The 22,201-nt window shown below is 46.4% G+C and overlaps 1 protein-coding gene across 3 annotated transcripts in view; it reads right to left on the bottom strand.

Moving 5' to 3' along the window:
- PLXNB1 (plexin B1) overlaps positions 1-22,201 on the bottom strand; it is a 221,074-nt gene that overhangs the window by 107,888 nt on the left and 90,985 nt on the right. For 2 of the 3 annotated variants that reach the window (XR_015872977.1, XM_088459764.1), the window contains exon 3: positions 19,755-19,948. The exons of the other annotated variant lie outside the window; for it this stretch is intronic. Coding sequence is in view for 1 of the 2 variants with exons in the window: in XM_088459764.1 (XP_088315890.1) it covers positions 19,755-19,786 (32 nt within the window). In the remaining variant the exon portion in view is untranslated. The remainder of the gene's footprint in view (positions 1-19,754; positions 19,949-22,201) is intronic. 3 annotated transcript variants of the gene reach the window in all.

Genomic DNA, 22,201 nt, shown 5'->3' with positions numbered 1-22,201 from the left:
GACGCTCTGACCAGAGCGCTCGCTCTGAATCAGGGCCCTCCTACCTCCTTTTGGAGCGGCCTCATGGACGCTCGCATAGCTGTGGGTTACCACCCACAGCTATAGCGAGCGTCCATGATGATGGTCGCGATGGTCAAGACCATCGCGACCATCGGGCTTGCGACGAGACCCTGCAGTAGGGTCTCTCTGCCGCAAGCCCAGGAGTGATTTTGGCTCTATCACTACTGATGTCAGTGGGGCTGGACTCAGACGGTAGGCGTTCCCATGGGAACGCCTCCGTCTGGCAGCCACGCCCCCGGCACGCCCACCAAACGGGGAGTGCTGTCAATCACCATCGACAGCACGCCTCCTTTGTAGCGAGACCCGGAGCGACGGAATCCCCGTCGCTCGCCGGGTCTCGCGCATGCGCACGACGGACCTCCCTCCGTTGTGTGCATGCACACTTCGGCACCATTGACCCGCTTGCGAGCGTCCAGCGCTCGCGAGCGGGTCAGAATCAGGCCCACTGCGCATACATATTCGTGCACATTTCCAACACATCTCCCCATATGTCTGAAGAAGCGTAATTGGGTTGTAAGGAGGCATTCTGACATGGCCAAAGTTCAGTGACGTTGTGTAAACGCATCTACGAGCCACGCGGAAACGGTGTAAACACAGATATGGCTGTGTTCCGCCATATGTTTTGCACTGAATATAGACTGGAGCACAAGCTCAATGGTGATGATGGCGGTTACCAAACTAAGGGCCTGATTCAGCGAGGATCGATATTGCAATTACGCAGACGGACGATTGCTGCTTCCTGTGCATGCATATGCCGTGCGCATGCGCGAAGGTCTCACTGCGATCGGACTGCAAACGCAGTAACTACGCAGACCCATCGCAGGGTGATTGGCAGTAACTGACCGTTTGGTGGTGGTGAAGGGGGGGGGTGGTTGGCGAAACGCAGGCGTCAGTGCATTTGAACGCCATTACAGGGGCGTGCATAAATTAGACACGGCGATGCCCTACGCAGCTTGGGCTTTCACTGCTTGCGCTGAGCTTAGCAATTCCTGAGTAAGGTCCGGGCTTGTGCAAGTGTGCGTGAGGCTGGGATGGTACTCCATGTTACCGATGGTTTCACAGTCTTGCTAAGTATTACGGATGTGTCTAAGGTGAAGTGGGCGTCGTTATGTTAGGCTGTGACGGCATTGCGGTGGCAATCATTAGCCTATTTTCGCAGTGAGACTGCGTGCGTAATCTCTGCTGCGATCTTGCTAAATCAGACCCTAAGTGTATGGCTAGTGGGTGGTCCGCTCGCAGAGATGCGTTCAGCTCTACATAGGAGCGAATATCAGCATTATTCTCCAAGCACACATTGCGAGAGCACACATGCCTGATTTCCGCCTCTGTCCATAGTCTTCAATCACAGTTGTTCATTCCAAGGCAGTGGACGGGCAGGTTGGAGAGGCCTGGCCTGGCCTTCCCCCAAATTTTACTACGAGGCCCCCGGCGATGACATGTTGGTTCAGTTGATCATCAGATGCAAATAAACAATAATTTTAGCTACATGGCGTTTATATATTATATATTTATACAATGTTTAATCCATGAGATAGTTTTATGCGACAGAAGAGAAAGCTTAAGGTGCGTACACACGGTACGATTAAAATGGATGATATGAACGATAACAATATCGATCATATCATTATCGTTCATATCGTTGGTGGGTACATGATGTGCTGGATGATCGCTATCGATCGTCCAAAACACCCGGGAGATCGAACAACGATATCATTATCGTTGTCGATAGTCCCGTCTGTACGCACCATTACAGACCGAGATAACCGAGGTCTGCAGCTTCCTGTCCTGACCTCTCCAGCACCATCTGGGTAAACTGACGTCCATGCAGTCATCCATCTTTCTTAAATCTAGTTGAATATCTAGACATGGCTTTGCCATATATACTGTACCACCAAAGAGTCTAATCAGTATTTCAATGTCGTTCCCGTAAAGCTACATTCAAGAATATAGATTATTTTACAACAATGCCTGAAACACAGCAACTTACTGTACTAACAACAAACACACCATAGTAAAACTGATGAAAACAATAAAGTTTGGAATGTAAGGGAACACTAACATAATAAAGCTAGAAATAACATTCACAAATACATATGTATGTAAACGTCTCATTATAGGGAATAATGTTTGAAAAAAGCTGCAATGACGGCGAAACTATTATTCCTGTACATGTGGTGTGTTAGTAAGTATGAATGTGAGCTGTAGTGCACCTAATATATGAGGCACATTGATCATTGGTCCTAATGGCTTAATTATGAATAATATATAGAATAATGCATCCACTACTAATAATGATATTACAAGTCACCACGGACTTCCGTGACCGTATAAAAAGGTCATATGAAGGTCATGGACCTCCAATATAACTAATATTACATTATTCCTTTCATTTATTAAACGTTAGTTCTTTAACACACAGGGTCTCATTCAGACCCAGTCGCAAGCACCGATGTGCTCGCAACCGGGTTGATAGTTAGCCCTGCGAACGCGCAGCGGCCGCACTGCGCGTGCGCAAGCCCCAAGCTCCAGAGCTCTCTACAAAAGGGGCGGCTGTCAATGGTGATCGACAGTTCGCCCCGTTTTGTAGGCGGGCCGGAGGGGTGGTTTCCAAAACGGAGGCGTTCCTTAACGAACGCCTACCGTTTTGTGGGCGGCCGCACTGACATCATCAGTGATGTCAGTGGGGAGTTTCCTGCTCTTTTAGAGCAGGAAGCTCCCTGGGGCTTGCGGCTGCCGAGACCCAACCTTAGGGTCTCGTCGCAAGGCCCGATGTTCGCGATGGTGTTCACCCTCATTCAGAACGAGCGCTCGCTTCTTGCGAGCGCCTCTGAATGAGGGCCACAGTTCCCCCGCTGACAGACTAACACTCAGGGGTATATTTACTAATGTACGGGTTTATGGAAGTGGAGATGTTGCCAATAGCAACCAATCAGATTCAAGCTATTATCTTCTAGAAGGTGCTAGAGAAATGATAACTAGAATCTGATTGGTTGCTATGGGCAACATCTCCACTTCTAAAAACCCTGCACTTTAGTCAATATACCCCACAGACTCCCAATGGGTGATTCACAATGACAATGACTGACACACAGGATGACTATGACAGACAGACACTGACCACCATCGCCTGTAACCTGTAGCGCAGCTCTACACGGAGCAAATGTGACGCTGCTGTCGCCGCCGTCACCTGTGCTTGTGGTAGCACCGCAGCAATAACTCAGTACAATGATGTGACTGGCTATTTCTTAGTGCAGAACACATCCTTGGACCTGGGAAATGCCACTGCCATGACCGGAGCACGGGGGAGGGACTCAGGGGCGTCTTAAGAGAGGAGGGGGTCCGTGTGCACTCTCCATGTGGGGCCCCCTCCACTCTTCCCGGTGGCCGGCAACCAACTGATGCGGCTGGCCAGCCACCGGAGCATTAGAAGACTCCGGGCACTAGAGTGTGCCCGGAGTCTACTGCGCATGCACAGAACACCGGAAAAATGGCCGCGGCGACCATTTTCCGGTGTTATGAGCAGCGCTGACACCCGACGCGGGACCACGGACAGGTGAGTTTAAAATAATATGGGTGCAGGGTGTGCGGTGCGGGGCCCCCCTGGACCCGGTGGCCCGTGTGCACCGCACATACTGCACCCATTATAGATACACCACTGAAGGGACTCCAAGTGCTGTTTTTTTCAGGTATTATTTACAGAAAGATCAGCAGAGATAGGAAAGTAAATTGTATTATAGCAGCATACGAGCTAAGCAGTAACTTTTGAACAGAGCACTGCTCAGACATGAGTATACTATTTATATCATAATTACTGACTTCTGACACTTCCTCCCCAGGAGAAAGCCGAAGAGGAGAATCAGGTGGGCTGTTTTGGGGGGTGGAGCCAGACGATCTGCGCCATTAAGCCCCACCCACTCACATGAAAATGCTGTGATTCCTGCATATTTGAATAGGGGGCGGAGCTAAATGATGCGCTTAGCAAAGAATCTTGTCATCAGGCTCCGCCTCCTACTCGCGGACCCACATTTCCCTGAGAAAATGTGCCCCATTCTGCCCACTTCACTAGGAAGGGGGTCACCCGAAAAATCGTGAGCCTCCAGCGACTTCCGTGAGGGTAGGCATGTATGATTTATATTCACCAAGAATAAACTCACAGTGTTTAATGCACAAACACCATAGACAAGTTTCTTTATAGCCTAACAAATGCCTCTATGGGTGATTTGAATTCGTACTCGCCGCCACTTTTCTATTGGTGGCTGAAAGGCCATGACTGGGTGGCAATTTGCGGTTGCACATAGGGAACGTTTTCTGAGGTAGTGTAAATGCAATTGCCGGCAATGCAGAGATTTGCGTACGCAGACGCATTTCTTGGACCTAGAATAATGATGATGCCAATTTAAGCTAGCGTGTAGATGGGGCGGTTCCTACTACAGGTCATATAAGCCAATATCTGTTGAAACAGAGAATTTAAAATGCACAAAGTGCTTTATTATCAAATTCACTATACAGGATATGATGGGAATTGTAGTTCTCCATGCCCACCAGCCAGGACCACGCCTTATATTCTTGCATACACCGGCTCTGTAGCTAAGTGTCCATGGAAACTATTTCTTAAATCCTGATAAGTATGTGAGTGATGGAACACCGCCTATAATAACTCATTTTGTGTTAAACGTTCTCATTTAAATATAAATGTCTAAAAATAATTCCAGGGTGGGAAAGCTGTTTGGCTCCTCTCCATCACCCCGGGGCTGATGGAGGATGAAGCCACCCCTGATATAGTCCCAGGCACAGACACAGAATGCATCTGAGGTCATCAGAACTGTGGCTGCTCCTCTACAGGTCCCTTCTTGCACCGGTAACATAAGCAGGTTTGTCAGCAAATCCTTTTGGATGGCGGATGAGTGCACTAAATCCTGACGGCTTTCGGTAATGGAAAACAGAGACTGCCAGGGGTCTGCGAAGCAGATTGGAGCACAGAGTAATCACTTTTATACAGCTCACATTAGAGTTGCCTGATGGTTTGCAGGACGCTTTATCCCTACAGCCGTCCATCTTTGTTTTACCCTTATCTGCAGACTCAGAGGACAACACAATGCATCTATACTGATCTCACTACAGATGTGTCCACATACATCTTACCTCTGTGCGCTACAAGTGCAGTGCGACTCGGTAGTGTCTTTTCGTGCAACTTTTTACCTTCAAATGTGTATTAATCGCAAAATGAATAGTACTCATAAGCAGCTTCTGCGGATTAAAATGATATGCGGCATGTCTGTATTCTGTGTGTGAAATGCTACACTACAGTCACAGCCACTGACACTGTAACGTAGCATTTAGCATGCAGATACACCCGCAGTCCCTCACAGAGTATAGGCATGCTGCATATCATTTTAATCAGCAGAAGCTGCTTGTGCATGCTATTGGCATCGCTTTGCGAATAAGACGCATTTTGAAGGTAAAAAGTCACACACAAAGACTCACAGCGCTACAGAGTCACGTCACGTTATGGCACGACTAGAAGGTCTTTATAAGGTGCAAGGAAGTAAGATATATGTGACCATGTCTGTACATACTCAATGCTCAGTGAGACTTAAGGACTGAGGGCCTGATTCAGACCCGCTCGCGAGTGCACAGCACTCGCAAGCGGGTCGATGGTCCCTCACTGCGCATGCGCACTCCGGAGCCAGCTCCGGCGTGCGCGAGACCCGGCCAGCGATGGGCGCTCCGTCGCTACGGGTCTCGCACCAAAAAGGGGTGGCTGGCGATTTTGATTGACAGCTTGCCCCGTTTTGGAGGCGGGCTGGGGGGGTGGCTACACAAACAGATGCGTTCCTGAAGGAACGCCTGCCGTTTGTGGGAGGCACCACTGACATCACCAGTGATGTCAGTGGAGAGCCTCCTGCTCTGTTAGAGCAGGAAGCTCTCTGGGGCTTGCGACGGACGAGACCCTACCACAAGGGTCTCGTCGCAAGCCCCGATGGTCGCGATGGTCACCCACAGCTTAGCGAGCGGCCAGGAGGCCGCAAGAAAAAAGAAAAAACGCCCGGATTCAGAGCGAGCGCTCTTCAAGAGCGTCCGGATTTGAATCAGGCCCTGAGTTAGAGGTGGGCACAAATGACTTCTGAGCTGCGATACCGTACGCAGGGCACAAATATGCAAATATCACAGCCGCCTAGTTTGGTTTTGAGAAGTCCAATGACTGCTCCTCAAGACTGCTGCTTGCATACGGGGACGCAGCTGTTGGACGTACATCGGTCGATAATTGGCCATCTGAGCAACCGTATAATCAGGCAGAGTGGCCGTGTTATGGTGCGTACACACGGGACGATTGTAAGCAGTAACGATATCATTGAACGATCTCCCTGAGTGCTGGATGATTGATATCGATTGATATCGATCATCCAGCACACCACTAACATCGGGCCAGCGACCCGCGTGTAACCTCGACAAAAGCGCCCAGGTCGGCCTGCATGCACGGCCAAAGGTCGATATCGTTATTGTCCATATGTGCCCGCTCATCGCAGGTCATTGGTGGGTGGAAAGGTACCAAAAAATTAACGATATGAACGATAACGATATGATCTATATCATTATAGTTAATATCGTGCATTTTTATTGTACCGTGCGTACGCAGCTTAAGACAACAAAGCAATTTTACTGCCGATGTGATCACAATTGCAGTCTGCATCGGGGGCCCGATTCAGACCCGCTCGCTAGGCTGCGTTCGCACGCAGCCTGCCGATGTTGCAAAGTGCGCATGCTTATAAGACGCAGTGCGCGTGCGCTAACTAGTCCATGCAATCGGGAAGCGTTCACACGCAGTGCATAGCCGCCTCGCTAGAATGAGTGACAGGTGAGAGCCTGTTTGTGGGTGGTGACAGGCGATGGTTGATGGAAACGGGGATGGTTGATGGTGGTGCGAACGCAGGCGTGTCTGAGCCTCTTAACGCCGTTTCAGAGACGTGCATAATTAAGACGCAGCGTCATAGTACACGTCACATGGCTGAATTACACACCGAAGCACTCGCAGTGCTTGCGGTAGGGTATGGTCAGCCACAAGTGCTGCGTATGGGTCCGATGTTACTCGATGTTACCGATTGTTGCATACACTTCCTGGAGATGACGCGTACCACTAAGGGAAAGTAGGCGTCTTAAGACAGGCTGGTGGGCATCTAAATACACACCGCGATCGCACACCAAGATATAGTGGGCGTGCTAATGCCTTGCTATGCGATCGCGGGATTTGCATACTTTGGCTGCGTGCAAACGCATCTAGCGAGCGGGTCTGAATCAGGCCCTATGCCCCCAAAACACTCCTGGTTTTAAGCCACAACACCCCCATTACTTCCCACAAACACTCCATCACTGTCAACCACACTGCGGCCAAATGCTCACTGCGATCGCCATCTCTAAGCCATCGCGGTACATGTGCAGCGTGACTCATATGCAAGTGCAGACCACCGATATTCGTCCAACTGCGAGAACATTGGCACTGCACCGAAACAGGCCCTTCGTGTAGGTACGTTCGTTACTGATGCAAAAATAATAATAAAAAAATCTCAACCCAACATGTAACATGATTATATAATACATATTGCAGAACATGTCTCCACCTTGGGAAACCTTAATGTTAATTGTGTGAAAATTACTGTCCTCTCTTGCACGGATATTAGTATCAAACATAAATGATATTCTCATACTAGTTGGTGAGTAGTGATGTCATCACTTATCTCTGCAGAACAGTGATGTCACGAAGATTACTAATGACTTCTAGTTCTAGACATTTGTAATAATTAACTCAAATTTGTACTTTGTCAAAGCGACTCCTCGTGTATAATAACTTCTAACACGCCCTTAATGTGAGGAAGTCGCCATGAAGTTGCGTGACCTACATACAGTCTGCATGTAGAGATATGTATAGGGCTTATTTTTAGACAGATGATGAAATGGGGCTACTTCGTTCTATAAACTCATTTGGAAGTATGATTTAAAAAAAAATAATATATATATATATATAAATATATATATATATATATATATATATATATACAGCTCACACGAGTCCCTTTCAGATTTGTGCAAATATCCTGTCTCATGGGGTTAATTAATGCGGAAGGCTGGCCATTCTGTTCTCCCCCCTAGGGTACTTTCTGGCTCAGTAAGGGAAAATGTATCTGCAGGATAGCCTGGATCTCTCAACTGCATCCTGCCCGCGATACAGACCTCATTAGAGTGGACAGGACACCAGCATCTTATGCCGTCTCTGGTGACCTGGAAGATGGGAACAGTTATCGGCCTTGCTAATTGTAGTTATATGATAAGTAGGCACTTGATGGCTTATAGGATGCCGAGTAACAAAATAAATCAATTATGTATTCAATGACACTTGAAGTTACTGTAAAGCTAAGCTCCTTATTATGTATCCAGCACTTCTCTCATTTGAAACATTTAAAGGCTTATTGCAAAAGCTGCTGCCAGCAGCACACATGCTGTAATCAAGGGCAACCAATCATCTCTTTGCTTTCAGGAGCATAACCCTAAAATAAGCCTTTAAGGGGGCTGCTTAAGTGTTAGGAGACAGAGTGAAAAGTGATAAGGTGCCAGCCAATCAGCTCCCAACTGTCATCTTACAGGCTGTGTTTGAAAATGACAGTTGGGAACTGATTGGCTGGCACCTTATCACTTTCTTATCACTTTTCACTCTGGGCCTGATTCAGAGGCGCTCGCAATTAGCTGATTACCCACAGCTTTAGCGGGCGGCCAGGTGATGGTATCGATTATCGCGACCATCGGGCTCGGTCTCGTTCCCGCAAGCCCCAGTGAGCTTCCTGCTCTAATAGAGCAGGAAGATCACTACTGACATCAGAGTTCCTTCCTTCAGGAACGCCTCCGTTTGTCCAGCCACCCCCCCTCCCCGCCTACAAAACGGGCGAGCTGTCGATCAACATTGACAGCCACCCTGTTTGTAGCGAGCCCCGGAGCGAGTGAATTTCTCACTCACTACGGGGCTTTTGTGCGCAGTGCCCCACCATCGACCCGCTTTGCGCTCGCGAGGGGGTCTGAATCAGGCCCACTGTCTCCTAACACTGCTTAGTAAATAGACCCCTATGTGTTTGCTGCAACAAAAAATGGAACATATTCTTCGTGGCCATCAATAGTTCATGAATTAGAATCATTATCCCCTTGGCTGCATATTTTAATTCAACCTAAATTATTAATAACTCCTTCGACTTGCATAATAGTAATACTGTAGAAAATCCCACCAGAGCAATATGATTTGCCACATTAAATTTGTGTCATTGCTATGGGAAGGTTTTTTTTTATTTAAAAAGTGGAGGAATCTGAACTATGCTTATAAACTCTATGATTAAAAAAAACTATACAATATAATTTTAAAAAGTATTTATTTTATTTATGTTATGTTTTAACCTTTTATTTAGCCTTAAAAAAAGGTAATTTTTTTTGTGTTTTCCTATAAAGATTATGTTATAGCAAAACTAACATGTTATATTCTATAAGTGACATTTTATCCGGCTGTCAGTAAGTGACACGTGTTTTTATTCAATGGCATAAGAGCTGGCAAAAGGGTGATGTAATATATATTAACGCCCGAGGGGGGCCTATGTGCAATGGACCCCCTCCTCTGAGCAGCAGGCCCCTATGCATACTTGTGCTGGCGCTCCCGACTACCCAGAAGAGTAGATAAGCCTGCTGGGACCTGATGTCGCCGGACCGTACCCCCCCCACACCTATTGCTGCCCACACCCCCCATAGCCGCCCACTTACTGAGCAAAAATGGGGGGCAAATGACGCGATTTGCGCTGAATTGTGTCATCATAGCCATCCCCCCCCGCTTGCCTGTACTATCGGCTCTGTACAGGGGGGGCCACGATGACTGTCCTGTGTGCAGCGCCGGCCGGCTCCCTCACAGAGTCAGGAGCTGAGTGCTGCACATAATTATATGGTGCGGCACCTGGCTCCTGACACTGAGGGGGAGTCTGCACCTTGGTGTCACCCCACCGCGGGTGGCACCTGGGTGTGGCACGCACCCCCCTTGTGACGCCACTGCCGTCACGCCCCGGCACCGCCCACCTATTGCCATGCCTCACCCACATGCATAGATGTGCTCAGGTGCCGAAACATGGGGTGACGCTTCGGCACTTCCCCCTCTGCCGGGTCATGGACTATCCCATCCTCCCTCCGGGACATACACTTCTTACCTGGACTCACCTGACCATACAGGTGAGTAGCCTATGTCCCGTTGGGAGGTGTTCATGACCCGGTGGAGGGGGAAGTGCCAAAGCGACACCCCCTGTGCCGGCGTCTGCGCACGCCTATGGCCACGTGTAACGATTTTTCTAAAACTGCGCATGCGTCGCAGGTTGCACAGAGTCTTCCGGAATTACGCAGCTGTCATTTCTGTTCCGACTGCTAAATGGGTGTCAACTGGACGGCAACATATGTATTATTTAATTTAATGTTATGCCCCACAGTAATGCCCTAGTTCATTTTCTGAACCATAGTAGTGCCCTAATAAATGTTACGCCACATAGTAGTGCCCTAATAAATGTTATGCCCCATAGTAGTGCCCTTATAAATGTTATGCCCCATAGTAGTGCCCTAATAAATGTTATGCCCCATAGTAGTGCCCTAATAAATGTTATGCCACATAGTAGTGCCATAATAAATGTTATGCCCCATAGTAGTACCCTAATAAATGTTATGCCCCATAGTAGTGCCCTAATAAATGTTATGCCCCATAGTAGTGCCCTTATAAATGTTATGCCCCATAGTAGTGCCCTAATAAATGTTATGCCCCATAGTAGTGCCCTAATAAATGTTATGCCCCATAGTAGTGCCCTAATAAATGTTATGCCCCATAGCAGTGCCCTAAAAAATTTTATGCCACATAGTAGTGCCCTTATAAATGTTATGCCCCATAGTAGTACCCAAATGTATTATATGCCCCATAGTAGTGCCCTAGTTCACATTATATTACATTATAGGGCTGCCAGTACATCTTATGCAACACAGTACACCCAATTCACATTATGACATAGGGGTATATTTACTAAAGTGAGAGTTTTTAGAAATGAAGTTGTTGCCTGTAGCAACCAATCAGATTCTACTTAACATTTAACTAGCACCTTCTAGAAGATAATAGCTAGAATCTGATTGGTTACTATGGGCAACACCACCACTTCTAAAAACTCTCACTTTAGTAAATATACCCCATAGTGTCCTCAGTCCATATTATGCCACATTGTCTCCTGTTCATATTTTGCTACACTATAGTGCCTCCACTACATATTGTGCCACATAACCGTGCCCCCGTTCATATTATGTAACATTATATTGCCCTCCAACATCAACTACATACACCGCTAAATGAAAATGGAATGTCACCCCATTCAGGCTGGGCAACGGGTCGGACCCAATTGCTTAGCAGGAACATCTGAAAAATTGGCATGCAGCTATATAACCTGGGTCTGGGCCCTTAAGTCTTTGGGCCTCATAGCAATGGCACCCCCATGCACCCACTAAGCCCATGGTCAGAGGTACTTTCTATTTTGGGCCGTGGGGATGCAAATTGGACTCCAAAGTCAGACGGATCTAGAACTCCTAGTAAGGGGTAGGTGTAAGTGCCGATGATAGAGATAACAGCTGCCCTCGCAGACGGAGGAGGCAGCGAGATCGCATAGTTGAGCGCAGATCAGAATGCGGGCGCATAGTTGCATTAGCATTTTGTCTGCGGAGGACATGCAGAATTGCGCTCGCATTACGCGGTACTTAGAATCTGTCCCAATACTTAATTTTCACTACTTTCTATTTTAAATAGCCACAGAGGCAGGACTCAGTGATCCCCAGTGAAGATGAATGCGCACATTAGGTAACACTAAGCAAGATGCTTTCATATTTTTGTACATCATAAATTATTTAGTTACAGCCTTACAATAAAATTGCTGTTGTATCACGTTACTATGCGTTGGGACCACACCTGTAACCAATTCCCTGCCAGTAAAGCTTACGGCAAACTAAACCAGGAATATTGGTACCAGAAGCCTCGACTGCGCCATCCACATCCCATACATCACAACAGATTTAGCGAGGGACCACAGGGAGAGGCGCAGCCGTACAGAATAATAGGCTCTTCATTGAATGGAGACATCAGAATTATCTCTGCTAGACGCTGTCCATGGACGATCCTCCGGGAATGCCCTAACTTGTAACTAATCCCCTGTTTTCATTCCTTGGAGGATATTCCCTATGCATCCATTTCATTATTCATTAAGTTGGATTTGCAGATTGCCTCTGCCTTTAAAAAATAATAATAAAATAACTGTTCTCCTGGCAGATGAATATTTCTTGTTTGATGTGAGCTTCAATGTGTTCAGTCAAACATGGATGGATTAATAGGAAATCACCACTTAAAATTTATTAGGCATAGGACAGTAATTAGCTTAATATGTTTGATGTATTAGGCTACAGTCTGTGTCATCCAGCTTGTTTAGACAGCATAATTGAGGGAGTTCTGTAATATATGCATTTTTTTCCAGCCCGATTTCCTGTGAAATTAACTACACATACTTTAACTTTATCCTTGTGTGGAATTCACCGAAACATATAATATACAGGATTCTAGTTATCTTCAGTGTGGATGAACTAGGACTCAGCTGGTGACCCCAGAGGTGTCGAAGGTCTAACTCTATACTCCCCTCTTCTACTGCTGTGTGTCTGTTTTGATAAGCAGTCGTGTTGTCGATGCTCCTCCTTCATGAAGTTTAAAGGGGAGGGGCACTGACAACACCAACATGTTTGAAACATGTTGTCACACTCAGACAGCCTTGTCTGTCGCCCAGGCACTCGTCTCCCACTTACCTCACTCGGCGCCGGTTGTTTGGTCCTTGTCATACCCTCCGGTTCACTGCAGTCTAGCCTTCTCCCCTCTGGCTCCAATCAGTGACTAATGCTGGAGTCTCCTCCTAGAGCAGGGGCCGTTTTAACATATATAATATTCGAGGGCCTAATGCAGACCACTCCCCATCCATGTGATGTCACACGGAGGCGGGACCACAATCGGCGGTGATTACAGCAATGCTGGGAACATCCTGAGGATGCTCCGGGGAGCTGTAAAGGCAACGGTGTGACCATCTGACGCGTCCTAAGGACGTTCCAGACGACACTGCTGCATAGATTCTGGCTGAAGGGTGCCAATCTAGGCACCCTGATTGGCAGATAAGGCTAGAAGAAAATAGCTCAGAGGGCCACACCAAATGATTCCGGGAGCCTTATACGGCCCTTGGGCCTGAGGTTCCCCATCCCTGTCCTAGAGAGACGTTGGGACAAACAATCCATAAACAACATCAGGCTATGACAGGCTGGGCCGGCCCAAGTGTATTTATAGGATACTGCAAAGGTCTGCGCTGATGACATCTTCAACGTTGTCACAGATCCACCAACTGGGGTTTCACCCCCCACAAAAGATGCACCTGGAAACAGCTGTGACTTAAAATATGGAGTACTCAGAATAAACCGCATTTTTTCTGCTGGAATTCCAACTCCATCAGTCACTAATGGCTGGATTCAGAGGTGCACACAAATCCCATTGCGGCAAAAAATATGCTAAAGCTGCAGCCACCGGGATTAGTACACAGATACCCACCCCCGACGCCTCTAATCCGCCACTTGCGCAGAGACGCACCATCGGATACAGAGACGCACCATGTCCGTCACAACAAAGCCGCTTGAGCCAGTGAAGCCGCATACAAGGACGCAGTCACTGCCTGCGTCACGCCAGCAAAAGTAGCTCCACGCCTGCATTTGACTCGCCAACCCCACAAACGGTTTCTGACTGTCAATCAATCTGCTTCCAAATCCTCATGGCAACCAAAGTCTCTAAGCCATCGGAACGTATGCACAGTGCAACTCAGACACATTGACAGTACGACCATCGGCCAACTTCTCAAACATCGGCATCGGCCACCACTGAATCAGGCCCTAAGACTCTAGGGGTCGGATGTATCAAGCATTGCATTTTGGAGGAGAAACATCTCACCAGTTACCGCATGCGATGAGAGGACCCTTTCTGCGCATACATGGTCATTGGCCAGCACACGAGTGTGCCGCGGGGGACCCCCAGAGGGATCCTATTGGATCCCTCTCGGGGAATGTTCCGAAAAGAAGCCTATAGGTTTCTATTAGGCAACACCATCTATAGATAACATTGCCTATCGGGTGCAAGCTCCGGAAAGTTTCACTTTGTACATATGGGAAATACGATCAAACCAGCATAGTTGAGAACATTTTCTTCTCAATCTTTGGCTGACATGACTGGAAGGGGAGAGGTACAGTAGTGTCCTTTCTTATTATAGCTTCATTCGTGCAAAATAGCTCCTCTCTCAGCGAGCTCCACTCCGACTCGGCCACGCCGAGCATCTTTTTAGCTCAAAATGTGCGTCTTATTGGCATAATTAAAACCCATAGAAGTAACAAAACTACTTTGCTAGCGTACACTGATCAATTTGATGTGTGACATTTGTACCTCTGTGTGCGACTGTTTCTGAGTCTGTGTAAAAAGGTCTCTGATGCGAGCGGCCGCGGCTTTTCAATCGTGCTATATCTGCGACTGTGTGCGTGTAAAGCTAATTCTTGTGCAGCTAAAGTCGCAGCCCAACATTTCTAGAACACTGTGATGCTTACCGCTGTGTCTGTAATGCGAATAGGATGCGAAACTTAGAGAAAAATATGGTACGCTAGACCTCTCGGAGCATCTCAGCCGTGCCGGACGTATAGCGTACAGACAACTAGTAAGTGAGGACACAGCTCTACTAATGACAATGGGGGTATATGTAATAGCCTGTGCAATGTCAGCTATTTGGTGCAAGATTTAAAGCATCAATTTTTTCAAAGGCAATACCAACATGGTCTTGCCTTTTAAAATATTGCCGCTTTAAATCCAGTGTCTGAAATCGCCGAAATCTTGCGGCTGCCTGCAACTTGCAAGCCAATACATAGATTACACATACCCCATAGATGGAGACTGCTGGCTAAGTACCAAGCATAACTGTGAAATCACTACAAGCTTTTTGAATCTTTATTAATGAAATCACAGTATGATTTAATATGGCGGTGATAGGGCCGCTTTAAGAAAAACAAAAGATTCACATCTGTCTTGGATTTTAAGGCATTGAAATGACACAGTCACGTAGGTTAAATATGTTTTGTTTAATCATCAGTTAACCTACCACAAATCCTGCAAGCCAGTAAACCCAGTGACAAAATCTGTTTATTAGGTAATTAATGTGAGAGCAGTAAAAACTCCACTTTCATGCAAAACAACAAATTACCAAATGATCACTTAGTGGCTCATGTTTAATTGATGAAAAGAGATTGCCTAAATTTCTGCGCAGAGAGGATAAAATAATTTCTTGTGTCATTCCGCCATAATAAGCGGCTCATTCGGTTTATTCACATGGACAACCAACGGCTTCATGTACTGTGGCTTCTTATACCTCTTTTCCACTGAAAACCTGGGTCCGATCTGAGTTTTCAGACATGGTTCCAACCCAGGTTAGACACCGTTTACACAGCACCATCGATCTGGGTTATTCTCAGGTGAGCTGCACCCAGTGCCGTATGGAGTGTGTGTGTGGGGGGGGCACTGACACACAGAAGGGGGGGTTAGGTGTCACTGACATACAGAAGTAAATGTGTGTGGGGGGCACTGACAGAGAAGGGAATGTGGGAGGATCGCTGAGAGAGGGGGATGTATGGGGGTATCACTGAGATTGGGGGAATGTGAGGGATCGCTGAGAGAGAGGGAAATGGGGGGGAGCGCTGAGAGACAGAAATGTGGGGGGATTATGGCTGCCCGGTACAATAAAGGGTTTTTTTTTTATTGAGGCAAGGCACGAGTGACATCATTACATCATGCGCGCCGCACCACTGACAGAGGATCCGGCCGCAGCGCGAAGAGGAGCAGCCAGAAGACACAGGAGAAGGTAAATGTCTGTAGGGGACAGAAGGGGTGTTGGCGGGGGAGACGCTGCCGGGTCGGAGTCGCAAAAACACAGGGGGGGGCCCTGTATATTTTGTCAGTCCCGGGCCCCACGATCTCTGTTGGCAGCCCTGTTGGCATTATTGTGTCAACTAAATATACCACACCTGCAGAGTGTGCAGTGTGCACCCCCCTGGAAGAAGGGGCTCGTGTGTATCGCACACCCTGCACCAATTATAGATATGGCATGGAAAGGGCCGGCGCTAGGCTGTGCTGCGCCCAGTGCCGTATGGAGTTGCCGCCCCTTCCCTCCTCCGCTCCCTCTTCCTGAGCTTAAATATTTCCTCTACCTCCGGGAGGGAGGTGGGCGTTTCCAGCGCCCTCCGGATACAGTGGCGCTCCGGGCGACGGACCGGCTTGCACGTGCCTTGAGCCGCTACTGAGCAAGGAGTGGAGAGTGGGAACGATCATTATGTATACATTACATATTACGTATACTTGCCAACTTTCACATTTCCCCCCCTGGGAGAATGTATGGAAATTAGATGCAGCTCATCAGTGGGGGGCGGGGCCAGATGCTTCTCATCATTAGGCCCCGCCCATTCATAGTATAATGGCGCAAATGGAGAAAGTGCTATGCACATGAGCTGGTAATATCCACGCATGAGAATAGTGATTTCGCCTAGAGGGATCCAGAGAAACTTCTTCACTGGACCTCAGTGACCTTATAAACTAATACTATCCTGAAATTTACATTAGTTTGTATCAAAAATCTTTTGGCGCCACCTAAAAGTCTATGCGAACAGCATTAAGCTTCTGTAAAAAGGCTAAAAATTTAGAAATCACAGATTTTTCTGGCCTTAACCCTTTCTTAAATAGCAAACAGCAGTGAAAGAGCTTTTTCCACTTGAAGTGGCTGCATGTCACTAAAAGAGCAAAGAACTTTGAAAGAAAAGTCTGAGGCCTAGTGTTATCAGTAAATTGATGAAACGCCTTTCTAATGATTACTGCAAATGACTTCTGCACTGCTAGCAATTCACTGGGGATATAGATGGGCTGTGGGAGGTCGGTCTGCCCTCACAGGAATCCAAGAGCACTCCCTGATATCTGGTATTCTACAGTCTTATAAAGATACACACTTCTTTTGATTTTTTTGGACAGTATTCCCTTAAATGTAGTCAGTTTTGACAGTAAATAAATAAAGCCACCACATACATACACATGTTTAAAAGCAAACATTGCAGAAGACGTATTCTATGCACATAATAAACAGCGTTCATATATCTCACTGTACATTTACCCTATAATAAGCCCTGCTAGCGCTATAATTGAATTTTATTGACAGATGTGTTTCACCCAGATGTCGTCTTTGTGAAAATCAGCAAAACAGGAAACCACATATAACTTCAAATATACATAATGTGCCACAAATTTATGTTCGGAAAAAATATCAGCATCTGGAATCTATCCTGACGGCCTTTAGAAGATGCCAGCTTTTATGATGGAGCCGCCAGCTGTGCCCAGATCTCTGCCCACACACTTCAGTTCTGTGAGAGCCTCACTCCTCATCATAAGCTTCATGCAGGAAGGCAGCGGGACCGCACTTTGATCTGGGCTCCCTATAGGAACAGATCACTTAAAAACACTTTCCCAAGGAGGTATTACTACTTTTCTGCCAGAGTTAAATGGAAATTACTACTACAATGAGGGTGCATTAATACATTGTACAGACTAGAAAAATATTTAAAGGGCGGATTTATCACAGCTTGGAGAGAGAGCTAAAGTGTCACTTCTAACTGTCATTCTTTTTAACTGTCATATTAAAGGCTGTGTTTGACAAATGACATTTAGGAGCTGATTGGTTGGTACTTTATCTCGCTATACTTTATCTCTCTCCAAGCTTTGATAAAGCCCCTAAGGCCCAGATTTATCAATGGGTGATATTATTGGTATGACTCATTACTAATCTTAAATGGTGCTCCAACCAATCAGCTCATAGCTGACATGTGTTTGAAAAATGCCAGGAGCTGATTGGTTGGAGCACCATTTAAGAGTCATAGCAAGAATATCACTCGTTAATAAATCTGGGCCTAAAGTACTGTATCAAAAATATCACAAAAAGCTTGTTCATGTAGATCAGTGTTGGCTAACCTTGACACTCCAGCTGTTCCAGAACTACATAACCCAGTTGCGTTCAAACAAAGGTTGCGTAATAAGAAGCGAATGGAAGGCGCAGTAAAACACATCGCAAAACGTGCTTCTAAAGTGAACAGCTTCCATGCCTTTTGCCTATTTCCCTAGTCCGTGTGGATGAACACTTAAAGAGATATGTAGACCTCACCCATCCCATGTACAAAAATATTTCTCTCTTTAAGCAAGTACTGAGAACTTCAGGAGAACCTTTAATAATATGATAATATCTATAGCTTCCAATGGAACAGCGCCCAAAGTATTATAAACAGCAGCACAATTCCTTATTGGTGTCAAATGAAACAAATGCCACACATGGGGGCATATTCAATTAGCCGCAGGGATTACTGCGCCAGATCTATTAAATTAGCAGGGATTCCTCGCGCGCCAGTCCATGAGACCCCGTGCACGAGTCCCCGCAGTCAGACTTTACCTCGCAGCTGAAGGAGGTGCGAGGAAAAATCCGCGTTCAAAACCACCAAAAAATTTCTAGGTGACCCCAAACTTTTGAACGATAGTGTGTGTGTGTGTATGTGTGTGTATATATATATATATATATATATATATATACACACACACGCACACACACACACTTTGTGTATATATTAGGGATGTGCAGGCTCGGATTAGTTCGGTTTTGCACGCCAGGTTCGGAATTTTGTCCAGGAATGATGATGTTTGTCAATGAAAGATGACGTTTTGCCTCTTTCTGAGTCCCGTTTATTGGAGGGAAAAAATCCGAACCTGGCGTGCAAAACCGAACTAATCCGAGCCTGCACATCCCTGGTGTGTGTATATATATATATATATATATATATATATATACATACATACATATACATACACACACACACACACACACACACACACACACACACACACACACACACAGGTTGAGTCTCCCATATCCAAATATTCCGAAATACGGAATATTCCGAAATACGGAATAATTTTGGCATGACTGAGATAATGAAACCTTTGATTTTTGATGGTTCAATGTGCACAAACTTTGTCTAAGGCACAAATTATTAAAAATATTGTATAAACTTACCTTCAGGCTGTGTGTATAAGGTGTATATGAAACATAAATGAATTTCATGTATGTACACAAACTTTGCTTGAGCCACAAAAATATTGAAAATATTGTATAAAATGACCTGTAGGCTGTGTGTATAAGGTGTATATAACACATAAATGCATTCTGTGTGTATATTTGGGTCCCATTCCCAAGATATTTCATTATAATATGCAATTATTCCAAATACGGAATATTCCGTTATCCAAAATACCCCTGGTCCCAAGCATGGGAGACTCAACCTGTATATTTATTTAATATATTAATCTATAAACAGGGTGAAAGGTGTTACATAGTCAATAATATATACATAAAATAATAGACTGGTTGAAGGCAGCATTAGACCGCTTATATTGATTAAACAGTAATTAGTACAGATACTCTACATGTGCACTATGATGTGTATTCTTGTATGCAGCCCTCAGTTACCTGTACAGTACATTAGTCTGAATGTGGTGCATGTTATATAGACAATAAAGAACATCAGGAATCAGGGAGAGACTAGGACATGGCTCCTTTCTGTCCTGTGTTTGTCAGGACCACTTTAGCCAGCATATAATCTCCAGCCAGAAAGATATTTGCTCAGCAGTGCATATGCCAGAATGCTTCACTGTGATACAAACCTGTGACAAATAAAAGACAGAAGACATGATTGCCAGATAACATACACCACGACCACCTTAAAAGCTTCCATCCAGGTTAAACCCATTAATCTATGTAATGCTCATTAGGATTGGACCCCTAAATGTCTGTAATTGCTCTGGTCCAGTCCGTTGGATAGCAACTTTCCAATGTCAAGCAATTAATTAATGATACAGAATCCTTATTGGCAGATTGAAACTCCTGTTGGCAGGTTGGAATTTCAATTGGCAGGCTCGGCAGATTGTGCCAACCTTGCAAGATCAGTGCAAGAGGGGAGCTGGAAGATGAGATCAGTGCAAGAGGGGAGCTGGGATTAATGGTAGGTGGGAAGCTGGGAGATGAGATCAGTGCAAGAGGGGAGGTGGGAGATGAGATCAGTGCAAGAGGGGAGCTGGGAGATGAGATCAGTGCAAGAGGGGAGGTGGGAGATAGGATCAGTGCAAGAGGGGAGCTGGGAGATGAGATCATTGCAAGAGGGGAGCTGGAAGATGAGATCAGTGCAAGAGGGGAGCTGGGGGATGGGATCAGTGCAAGAGGGGAGCTGGAATTAATGGTAGGTGGGAAGCTGGCAGATGAGATCAGTGCAAGAGGGGAGGTGGGAGATAGGATCAGTGCAAGAGGGGAGCTGGGAGATGAGATCAATGCAAGAGGGGAGCTGGGGGATGGGATCAGTGCAAGAGGGGAGCTGGGGGATGGGATCAGTGCAAGAGGGGATCTGGGATTAATGGTAGGTGGGAAGCTGGGAGGTGGGATATGTGCAAGAGGGGAGCTGGGAGATGAGATCAGTGCAAGAGGGGAGCTGGGAGATGGGATCAGTGCAAGAGGGGAGCTGGGATTAATGGTAGGTGGGAAGCTGGGAGATGAGATCAGTGCAAGAGGGGAGCTGGGATCAATGGTAGGTGGGGAGCTGGAATATGTGCGAGAGGGGAGTTGGGAGATGGTATCAGTGAAAGAGGGGAGCTGGGATCAATGGTAGCTGGGAGATGTTCGAGAGGGGCATTGAGAGATGGGATCAGTGCAAGGAAGGAGTAGGGGAATTGTATAGTGCAAGAGGGGAGCTAGTGATCAATGTACAAGGGGAGCATGTGATGGGATCAGTGCAAGAAGAGGGGAGCTGGTGATTGGATGAGTGCAAAATGGGAGCTGGTGATGGGATCAGTGCAAGAAAAGAGCTGGTGTTGGGAATCAGTGCAAGAAGGGAGTTGGAAGATGGGATCAGTAAAAGAAGGGAGCTGGGAACCAAGACCAGTGCAAGAGGGGAGCTGGCGATTGGATCAGTGCCATCAAAAAACGGTCATGGTTTGCCACTGGCCACCTTCTAAGCTCCCACTAACCAGATGCGCTTTGCCATGTAATGTTCCTGGAACTCCACTTACCCTGCATAAAACCCTCGTCATATACACATCTGCAGCAAACCTCAAACACCAAACTGTCGTGAGACCAGCAATGACCGGGTCATTTTTGCTACTGTTAAGTTATTTACCAAAAGATAATTCTGATCACGTTTAGTAGGAGAGTAACATTGTCAATTATGTATGTCACTGCAGAGGATCCTTACAAATCCCTGAAAGCTACTTGACTATTCTTTCATATTTCATCTTAATGAGTAGTTTATGATTACTTCTAATTACTATCTTTCCCCCAGGATTTAGACCTGCGAGATTTAGAAAACCGTAACAAAAGAATGTAAAGGCTCGGATGTGTTGTCCTTGGTGGGTCTGTTTCCCTTGCAATCCGCAAGACCAGCGATGCTTACAATGAGCAAGATTGACATTAAATCAGGGGGGCTTGGCAGCTTTCTACTTGGAGCCTGGAAAACAGCACGTGAGTCAAATACCCAAGTGATACCAGCAATTTATGCGCGGGTTTATCCTGGAACTCGGTGAGAAGGAAAACTGCTGACTTAGACGAATGGACGTTGTGATCGACACAGAGACAGGGCCGTAGCAACGGCTCCTGATCAAGTATTCTCGGCATAATGAATAGGGCTATTAATATTCTGGAAAGTTCGGCAGTGGCGGCTAGTTTCGAGGACATGCAGTTATTCCAGAGCAATCATTTGTGTAGCTATTGCTCATAAATGTCATACCAATTACCAAGGTAAAATGAAATACCTCTACCATTTGTTAAGTTGTCTATTGCCAGGTCACCCCTTGAACACGCAAGTTTACCGGAGCCATTAATTTTAATATCGGACTAACTGGTGCGGCGAGAACTGTGAGAATGGGTTGAAA

This window comes from Taudactylus pleione, unplaced genomic scaffold (genome assembly GCF_031769625.1).
Source record: "Taudactylus pleione unplaced genomic scaffold, aTauple2 ptg000934l, whole genome shotgun sequence".
Taxonomy (NCBI): Eukaryota; Metazoa; Chordata; class Amphibia; order Anura; family Myobatrachidae; genus Taudactylus; species Taudactylus pleione.
Note: the sequence above shows the minus strand (reverse complement) of the source record. Positions and strands in the feature narration are given on the sequence as shown.